The sequence below is a fragment of the Cimex lectularius genome, unplaced genomic scaffold (genome assembly GCF_000648675.2).
Source record: "Cimex lectularius strain Harlan isolate CLEC.00 unplaced genomic scaffold, Clec_2.1 scaffold79, whole genome shotgun sequence".
Lineage (NCBI taxonomy): Eukaryota > Metazoa > Arthropoda > Insecta > Hemiptera > Cimicidae > Cimex > Cimex lectularius.
This window is the reverse complement of record NW_019392727.1, coordinates 1,346,958-1,357,841: the sequence shown is the minus strand read 5'-3', so window position 1 is coordinate 1,357,841 and position 10,884 is coordinate 1,346,958. Positions and strand designations below refer to the sequence as shown.

Genomic DNA, 10,884 nt, shown 5'->3' with positions numbered 1-10,884 from the left:
AGCAAAACAAAGCCATTAAAAAGAAATTTAGATAAATAAAAACATCTTTGGCCAAAACACTCATTGGAGCACCAATGGCATCTTGTATTAAAAAAATAACATCGGTTCTAACAAGTATACTAATTATAAAAAACAGTTGAAGTTTTTGAAAAAAAAATATTTGTAAGTTTAGAACCCGGGACCTTTATAACAATATACAGTGTTGGAATGCCGTGTCGACGCCTATCCGTTGCAGCCACCGACGCCCTTTTTCACAATCTGTTAAATGAAAATTAATTTTTTTTTATTACAGTGTAAATTTAAAATTTAAAGAGGAATTTAAACAATGAAAGAAAACTTCATGAAAGTACAACATTTAAAGCTTACAAGGAATTAAATTAAAATTAAATACAAATATTAATATTAATTTTAATAAGCTTCACAAATTAAGCGTTTGGTTGGAAATCACTTAAATTATATAGTTTCTGGGTACACATTAGTTTAAGTTTAAAGGCAAATCCGCACCAATACCGAAAGGAATTTACCGCTTTCTATCTTCCACAGTTAACAGTCGTAAATTGAACGGTCTGGGGTCGGAATTGTATTGTCACACGTGCATGTCCGTGGGTCAATCAGTTTCGATGAAGATATACTTTGTAATGACCCAGATAGATGTACTGTGACTATGTGGTTTTGCTCATAATGGCCTGTAGTCTAGTAATCACTGATGGAAAATACTCTCTTATCTTGCCTTTTTACTAACTTCCCTGTATCAACTACCGATGGTTTGATTGTTTATATTTTTTTTACATGACGTGAAGGATATTTAGCAAGGCTAAGGGTAAACTTCGATCCATTGACGCGTTTTATCCTTATTATCTATCTCCTCATTTCCCTCAATACCGAAAGCCTTTACGTTAAACTACGAGATTTTTCTTTTCTCTCAGAGTTAAAGTTAAAAGATTCAATATGGAGGTAGAATTGTTTTTAAATTTTGACAGTGGTTTTACGGTCACTATCTGTTTTAAAATATTATGTCCTGTCCGTGAAGTTCGTTCATAAACTGGTCTACAGCTTTCACTGCTGTTTGCTCTGTTTGGTTTATCGCTATTACATTCTTTCTGTCGCGTATGTTTGAGTCTGATAAAAACAGCTGTTTAAAGAGGCGTAAAGGGCATCAGGGCATTAGTCACTAAGTTCTAAACCCAGCTTAGCCCTTGACATTTTCTGACCCCTGGAAGAAGTAAAGCAGGTAGTAAATTTAGCATAAATATACCGTGATTCATACATTAAACAGCACTTACTGACATAAAATAGAAAATGGTTAACAAAAAACATCAGTGTATACCTACCGACACAAAATTAAAATAAAATAAGTAATAGATCCAGATTAAATTCTTTGTAAGTGCTCGCCGATCACACTTACCAAAACATGTAAAATGGTATCACGTTATCCAACCCAATTGTACCGTTTTTTTAGTTTAATAAAACTCAATTTTTGGTTAAAAAGTGAAAGACGATTTTAACAATTCACTTTCGTTTTTTTATAAACTTGTCTTCCATTTCAAATGTATCAACTCCCGCCCCGAAGAAAATCGAGTAGCCTGGGGTTTAAGTGTGACGTCTGGAGAGTAAAGTAATTTATTAGCGTGAAAAGAAGGGGTTGTTTAACCTCGCCCCGAGGCATATCTAGAACTCCGGGGAGAATCGTGACGTCTGGAGAGTAAAAGTAATTTATTAGCACGAAAGGGCGGATTCGCTTAACCTCGCCTCGAGGATTATCCTAATATAATATGGGAGAGTGAATATGACCAGATTTCTATGTTTGTATCGGGTGATGACGTGTTGTACGTTTTGTGTGACAACCTGAGGTACAAATGAAAGACTAGCATTTTAGGATATCGACTTTCCTCGTATCACATGGAACATAAAACCTAAATTCAAAATTAATAAGTCTGAAGATGGCGTTTGTGTGAAATGTAAATCCGCGAGACTAGACGGACCCTGTAAAGTGATCAATATTTGTTCATCGACTCGCAGACCGACAACCATCACTAAATTTCCATTGTAATATGCGTTACGTTATAACCAATACTACACCTCTACACATAGAGGTTAAGGTTAGAGCACTAACCAGCTGCTATAGATTAATCAGTGAAGGCAGCTGGAACCATAAGGGAAACAATGTAGGCCACTCGAAAATTCTACCTTTATTGAGTAAGGTCAACAACCAACTATTAAGCGTTAGCGATAAAAAGGTTAAAACCCCTTCGGGGAAAAAGTACTTTCAGGTAGTTATTCCATGTGATTATAACTATAGTGCGGATGATGACCATCGTAGCCTAGGACTGCTTCACCGATGGCTCACTCATTAAGGACAAGGGAAGCGGTGCTGGAATACATATACCTAAATTAGGGATCAGCATCTCCACCCCTCTTGGTAATAACACCTCAGTCTTTCAGGCGGAGGTCTGGGCCATCAACGTTTGCTGCAGAACACTCATGGATAACAAGATTAAGGGAAAAGATATTAGAATTTTTTCCGACAGTCAGGCCAGTCTTAAGTCATTACAAAAAGAGTTATCAACATCTAGGCTGGTAGAGGAAACCGTTGAACTTATTAATAGGATTACTACCAGGTACGAGAATGGGGTAACTCTCATATGGATACCAGCTCATAAGGGACACTATGGCAATGAAGAGGCGGATAGCCTGGCCAAAGAAGGCTCAAATACTGCGTTTGTCGGGCCACAACCGGTATTACCCCACTCTATAAGCACAGCGAAAGAGAGTATTAATTGCTGGGGCATGAAACAATTCCTTAAAGAATGGAATCTGTCCCCCGGACATAGGCAATCGAAGGAGTTTCTGAAGGAAATCAAACCAAAAAGCGAAATGGTTATTCTCTAACTCAAGGAGGGGAATTAGGAAGCTGATAGGTATCCTGACGGGCCATTGCCCCTTGAGAAGACACCTCTTCATAATGGGTATTCTACCAGACCCCTTTTGCCGCTTCTGTGAAATAAAATAAGAAACGGCTCGACACTACCTCGCAGAATGTGATAGGTATGCCAGGGATAGATTTGAAACTTTTGAAGGAGAGGACATTGCCAAATCACTCCCCAAGATAAAATGGTCCAAAATCTGGTTTGTACCATGGTTTGTTCAGAGGTTCATGGTTTGTGAACAGGTCCAAGAGGTTTATGCAGGACTAGTGAGCCGACCAAGACCCGGACCTTTTAGGGATGGGGTACGGTCTACCTAGGCATTTAACCCCTCGGGTCTTTGTCGCCCACCCTGCGTAATATTATAATATGCGTTACGAAAAAAACAAATGGATAAAAAGAATAAATTTTCCATTAACATTTCTGCAGATTCGTATTATCGATGGAATTAAATGGTTAATTGGTTATTTTCGAACCTCTCTCTTACGTCATATATTTTATCCATGTAATTTATGTAGTATTGGTGGATATGATGTAGTGTTTAATTTGGTGTGGTGTTTTGACAGTGGAATTTGGTCGTCATCGATCTGCCTAGATCCAAACGAGGATAGACAGATCAGATAATTGGTAGCGAACAAATAACATAAATAATAACATCAATAAATCAGTTTACCAATTTCAAGACAGGAAAGTTTACAACAAACAAACTCAAAACAAAAAAATCCAATGTCATTTTGTCTGACGATCGTTCAAACAAAATAATGCAATAATCGAAATTAAAACAAATCAACCTTTGCTCGCAAGTCTTGACGTAACAGTGCACCTATTTTAGTACTAAGCTTACATTTTCCAAATCAGCGAGCTTAAATTATGGACAATGGGATATGTGGAGAGAATTTAATTATTTTACTCCTTGTGCAAACAATTGACCGGATTAAAAAATTTTTCAATAAACGCCAAAAAGGGAATGATTGCCACTCCTATCTTATCGTGGCAATAATTTTGATATAAAAAACCAGCAACGGAATCAGCAAAGCCCCTTTGGCAAAGCTCATTGTCCAGTTGAAGGTACGTTAATTGTTAATACAGTATATGATTTATGCGTGTTTTAGTTGATGATTGTGTCAATTAGTTGTTGAGATGAAAACGCTGAAATATTGACGGCATTATCGTGTCATTTAAGAAGAGAATATTGTAAATGTTACGAATATTTGATAAAGGAAGAAAGCAGAAGGATCCTTTGTCAAATCCTATTTTGTATAATTGTAGCATCAATTCAAATTTGGGGTGTTTATCAGCAACTTAACGCGATTACGAAAATGGTTGAAAGAACCAGAGGTCATTTAAGAAAAGCTTTACTGGTTGGCAAGTAAAGTTTGGCTTGAGTTTGGCGCGTTTTTGTGTTATTCATTATTCCTTAAAAAAAATGACTATGCACTTTTCCGATTTTTCTTGTTTCTCACCATCCCCGTAAAGCTTTCCTCATAGTTATATCTCTATCATACAAGGAAAACTTACGATTATTAATTTGTCGAAAAGAAAATTACGAAACAAGTTCATTTCAAATTAAACAAACTGGGTCCACCCGGTTGGTGCTTTCTTGATACTATTTCCTCCAGATCATCAGGTCTTGAGTACAAACGGGAAATCTGTTTTGAGTATATTTCAAACAATATAAGTTATAAAACGGAAATATTTAGTCGTTATTCTTATTCAGAAAGTTCAGCTCAGAAACCTCTTCAAGCACATATCATCTTACAGATCCATCTGTCTTCATCCTTCAACGTCTAAAATCCTTGAAAGACTCGTTTTAATTTAACACCCATTCTAGACATTCATAAAATCCTAATCACCAATTCGGCTTCCCGTCCTCATCATTCCACGATTCGACAAGGTTTCAGAGTTGTAGACACTATCTCTTCTGCTCTAGAGAAAGAGTATTGCTTAGGTGCGTTCCTAGATGTAGCACAGGCTTTTGATAGGGTCTGACACCCGGACCAAACTTAAGCGCTTCTTAGCCACTACTTATTACCCTATCCTGAAATCCTTTCTAACAGACCTCTGCTTCAGAGTGAGGTGCAGCAACGAGTTCTCGTAAGTCTTGGCCTTCTTTCTTTATACTGTTCCTAAAGCCGTGTCCGGCTCTTTACAGTTTATTGGCTTTCAGCTTTGTGTTGCTTTTTAATTATAGACGGAAGCTGATAGAACTTAGGAGTCAAAATGAGAGGGCATGAAAAAAAAAAAACCTGATGATAAATAATAAAAGTTAACATTAATATTAATAAATGACAATAATAGTAAGAATAATACATGCTCCTCACTCTCCCCAATCTTGTTCTTATTTGTTATCTTTTTAATTCTTTGTGTTTGACTGACGGTCGCATCTCAACCCCACCTGTCGAGCTCTTCGTCACAGTAGACAATCAACTGTGTCCGGGATGTTCGCGGAGGCGGTTCGAAGGGATGTTAAATATTCAGGTGGGAGAGGTATGACCTTTCCTTTACTTTCTTGATTCTTGCTTGTGTTTGGTTGTGGTAATCCTTGAGTAACTTTGTAGTCGCTTCTTGTGGTGATCTTTGCCTTCAGAAACTTAGCGGCGCCGAAATGGCGCCCCCAGGATGGGCCCCGCGGAGGGGTCCGGTTTGGACATGGGAGAAGAGCAATGATATGGCTATCTTATTAAGCTGTGTTAAGCGATGGTCTTGGTGCTTGAGCGGCGCTGCTTGCTAGGCTGGCTAGCCTTTTACTTCATCACGGCCCTCCAAAATTTTTGGTTGGCCTTAAACCCGGCTCTACCGTTTCAAATCATACCCCGAAATGAGTCCATGTTTACTACGTTATAATTCGTTTCATATAGCCATCTCGTGCGAGTACGATGTACATTTCGCACGAGAAGGCTACATGGTCAGCCGTTTCCAGATATCCACACGGGCAAGATGGGCTGGGCTTCAGGCCGAATTTAAACAATTTCACCGAAAAGTTCTCGTAAGTCTGACAGACACAAGACAGCGACCCACACGGGAGCATTTTTGTCTCATCCTTATAGCATTTATACTGCTGACCTACGTAGGTGCATCCCCAATACCAACATCGCCACCCACGCGGACGATACCGCAATTTTGTCCCCTAACTATCCTATTCAAGTTACCTCCAATATCCAAGAACACCTTGAACTAATCGAAGATCGGTGGCAAAAGAGGAAGACTAGACTGAATGAAGAAAAATTGTACACAGTGTAGGTTCACATTAAAAAATAAAATAAAATAAGTCTTTTCTTCCATTGTTCATCAACAACAAAGGGATACTGATTTCCATTCAAGTCAAATACTTAGGACTATACCTAGGTAGCAGACTGACGTGGAATCCCCACACAAGAGTTAAGGGACAAGAACTTAACAAAGGATAGACAACTAAGAAGACTTTTAGGAGCGAAAACTAAACTAGCTTTATACAAGACTTTACTGCGACCACTTTAGATTTATGGAGCAGAACTGTGCGGTTCTGCCAAGCCATACCTCATCCAGTGCATCCAATCTTTCCAATCAAAATCAATGTCCTCAGTTGAAGTCCCGAGAACCCGCCCACGTCGCCTTAAACGACGATCGCCTCGAGGCCTTGCCTCTCTCATACTGAGTGCCAGCATTGTCTGGTTTCTCACGGTATGTGTCCTCCGGGTGAAGCGCCGGCATTAGTGTTAGTGCTGTGACATGAAGGTTGGTTATGAAAGTAAAGTGATCATTTTCCATATGAATGATGATGATACTAGGATAATCGGGGGTCTTTCCAGAAAAGAATCATTGAAAGTAAAGAAAAGATAACGCTAAATCGTCAGGGCGGTTGTCTTTTATACAGCTCTCATAATTTTTTATTAATTAAGTGTTTTTGAAAAATAGAATTAAACCATATTCTGCGTATGTTTAATTCGCATTATTTTGTTTTTCGTATTATAGATGAGGTCTGTCACGACTGCTGTCTTATGCCTCCATTTCATCATCGTTTTCTCTTCGATTGTAAGGAGTGAAGCCTCTTATTCTCTTCATCTGGATAAGACATTTGATGGGTTGGCATCGCATTGCTTGTTCCACTCATCGCCATGCACTGAGAATTATGAGGTACGGGATTCATTTTATAGTTTGCATTGTTTATTCTGTTTAATCACTGATTTAATTAAATAAACGATAAATTGAAAAAACAAAATATCAACAAGACGAACTCTAGGTAAATCTTGGGGACAAAAACCGAAAATGGGCCATTGGTTATACACAACAGTAATAAGACCCGAAGTATCTTATGGCTCTCTAATCTGGTGGACTAAAGTTCAGAAAGAAAAAGTACCCAAACATTAGACAGCATACAAAGATTGGCAAACCTTTATACTACAGGGGCAATGAAAACAGCCTCGCCAATTGCACTAGAAACACTCCAAAACTCCACTGGAAAAATTGATACAAGGAGAATAGGGGAAAAGTTCATTTAGGCTCCAGAAACAAGAAAATTGGATGTGAACTACACTTCGAGCACACAGTAATAATAAATATATATATATATTTTTTTTACGAGGGTTCGCAACAGCAGAGGTCATATAAACCCTCAGGGTGCCGGTGTTTTTGAAAAAAAGCCCATTTGTAAGTATGTCGGGTTCGAATGCAGGGCTGCTGGATTCGAACCCGGGACCTCTACCTTACAGTGATGAGCGCCGTGTCAAAGACTAAACCTTGCGGCCACCGACGCCCCAATAAATAAAATTTACATCCACATTTAGAAACGGGGACTGACAGATGATCCCGGAAACACTCTTTACAACCTATAAAATCTCAACCGAATACAAGAAAGAAAAATAATTCAGGAGATCAGGTACAATGATATAGTGTACAGATGGCTCCAAAAGAAATAAAGGAACCGGATCAGGCGTTTTCTGTACAAACCTTTTGAGAATTCAAACTCATTAAGGAATTATACCACCGTCATTCAAGTAGAAATACATAAAGGCATCAATGCTTGTGCCCTAGAGAATCTTAAAAGAGGTACACTGACAATAATTCCTCATTAGATCGGACAACCAAGCAGCTACCAAAGCATTAGTATTTTAAAAACATCACTTCAAAACTAGTCAGTGAATGCATCCAAATCTCCAAAAACTGGGGAAACACATCAACCTGATGATACGTTGGGTACCAGGGTACAAGGAATTTTCGGTAACGATAAGGCACACAAAATGATCAGAGAAAGATCTACAAAACCATACAAAGGCCTTGAAGCTATTCTTGGGATTACAAAAATAAACATAGAATCCTCCGTCACAGAATGGATACAAAAAAGACAAAAGGAGAAGTGGACAAAGAGTAGAGGTGCTAGACACAAAAAGCTTATGTTAAAACAACGCTCACCAAGACTGGCAAACTGTTGGGGAGGTGTAAACTCGGAGGAGTGATAGGACTACCGGTCATTGATATCTAACAAAACATCCGCATAACGTGGGTTTATTCAATAATAATCCCATTTGTAGATTATGCATGCAATGAGGAAGACGAAACATCTAACCATGTAATCTTTGAATTCGAAGCAACCGCTCAATGGAGACATAACTTCGGATACAAAGAAAATTCAGAGAAAAGAATTATGGCAACGGCATATAATGATCTAGTATTCCTTAGGAGAAGGACTGAGCCGATTCCACTGAACTAAGGAACTAATAAAGTAAAATAAGCCAGAAGGCTGCAGTGCTTGTGGAACAAAAACCCCGATTTCCAATATCCATATTCATCATCATTATCATGTTGCGACCCTCTTCCACCTACAGTGAAAAAATGCTTTTTGTAAGGTATTTTGTTGAAGCCTGTGATGTTATCCACCTGCAGTATGATCATCTTCGATCTTATTGGTCTACCGATCTTAGCCGGTTTGGACTAATGTGCACATGATTGTGCAGTTAGTAGTCTACTAAATTGTCATTTCTCATTAATTCCTTCTGTAAACTAGTTTTCACTAAATTTATGAACCGCATCAGTTCTAGACCTGGAGCGTTTCTGCATTGCGGAAGTATAAGAGCTTTTTTTGGAAAATTGATATGGCATTTCACTCCTACAATATCGACTGCAGAACTTTCTGATCCAATTCAAATTAGAAATAAGGAAGCGTAAGGAAGTTCGATGTAATTATCGCCGACTCAGCTGGCTCACCTCCGAAGCAGCCTTCTCCCCCTAAGAGTGGAGCAACATCTGCAAATCAATTAAAGAAAAGCTGAAGGCCCAAAGAAGCTCTAGAACAAAGAAGGAACTCCACACGGAAAATAGTGAAGCGTATTTGACTGTCATCAAAAATCGATGACCACTTGGAAGAAGTTGAGAAGAGTAGGCAACTTTTTGATCACATATTCTGGAAGTCCGAACTGCTGTAGAACAGAAATTAAAGACTGTTGCTGAGATGGTTCGTCAGAACAAAGAACACATATCACATCTTCGTCGCCACTTGAAGTTGTTGCTTAAAGTAGCCAAGAAAAGCACAGTTCAAATACACAGTTTTGTTATACCAACAACTTTACAGTCGAAGCTTCATTATCAACTGACGCAGTAAGAAAGACTCTGCATCGCAAACAATAATCCCCAGTGAACCTCTAGCTTCAATTAGCTCTCGCTATTAAAGTACAAACACTACAAGACGCTTCAAGGGCCTGTGTTTTATTTGTCAGTCATGTCCCTTTTGGAAAAGTGTAAAGAGGTGAGTTCCTTTTCCTCTGGTTTGGTCTATAATCGTATAAAAAGGACACGGTTAACATAACAGCACACAGTCCAACCAGTGAAAAAGATGAAAACAGACTTTAGAGTTTTTGTCTGTGAGTAGGACCGGTGTAAGGGTTGAGCCGATGGTCAGATATCGATGTGCCGGATGTTGATGCATCAGGCAGCTCCTTCGGCTGTTGAAGATAAGAGAGATGATGCTGTGTACCCTTGTTGCTACAGCTGACAGCTTGCTCCATTAGTCCAACACAGGTTGAGCTGCTGCAAGCTTATTGGCTGTAGCGAGGAAGGCGAGACCTTTGTTGAAGCAGTGGTAACACCTAGTGGATAACTTGTTAACCAAAGATGGTCACCACAAGACCAGCGAGACAGAAATACAAATAACAGGCAGGTAAATGCGAAATATTAACGTTAATTTTATGTTGTAGGTGATCTGCTTACCTAGAAACTACATCCCGAACGTCTTGATTAACGTCAAATGTAAAAGAGAATGTATCGGAACTCCTTGCTCGTTCGACGAGCGGTATCGTTTGGAAGAAAACAGGGCGATTGTCAACGTGATGACCAACACCACTTATTTCGAATTTACACGGTATATTGTGGCAGTCGGTTGTGTGTGCAAGAAGGTCATGGATTCAGAAACGGTCCTTTCCGCCAAGATGATTCCAAATTCGTTTCCACAGCTAGTGGAATGAAAGGACCGTCAGGTGATCGTTTAATTTGATACAGTGACCTTAATGATTTCAAATGATTTCAAATTAAATTAATGGAATTTTCTGTAGTCTTATTTATGTCCAAAATATCCTTCATTCTATCCGAAAGCGGAGAGACGAACTCGTAACTGTTATTATCGCTATTATCCAAGCGATACCAACTACCTCTTACAGATGTAATAGTAAGATTTGCATTAATTACAATTTACGAAAATTTGTAAATTAGAGGGTACCAGCATTGGCGATTGTTTGTTCTCAAGACATCTTTGAGAAGACTTTGTTGTTACAACAAGTAAGAAAACCAGACGGACATTCAAGGTTAACGAATTAAGAAATTTCGTTTGTAATGGTACACAAATAATTAGTTTAAATGACTTAAAGTGAGATGCCAAAGTAATCACTAAAAATTTCTCAGTTGTCGACTGCAGCGATTTTACTTGCAGAGTTTTAAGAGTTATTTCCGAGTTGACTTCTGACGGCGTAGTTCACCTTATGAATTATTGATTACT

General features: G+C 38.7%; 1 protein-coding gene across 1 annotated transcript; it reads left to right on the top strand.

The window, feature by feature from the left end:
• Positions 1 to 3,944: 3,944 nt before the first annotated feature.
• Positions 3,945 to 10,439, top strand: LOC106663293. The gene is made up of 3 exons (XM_014388001.2): positions 3,945 to 3,992; positions 6,876 to 7,037; positions 10,091 to 10,439. Exons 2-3 carry the CDS (start codon positions 6,876 to 6,878, stop codon positions 10,355 to 10,357), a joined length of 429 nt encoding a protein of 142 aa, XP_014243487.1. The 5' UTR covers positions 3,945 to 3,992; the 3' UTR covers positions 10,358 to 10,439.
• Positions 10,440 to 10,884: the final 445 nt, after the last annotated feature.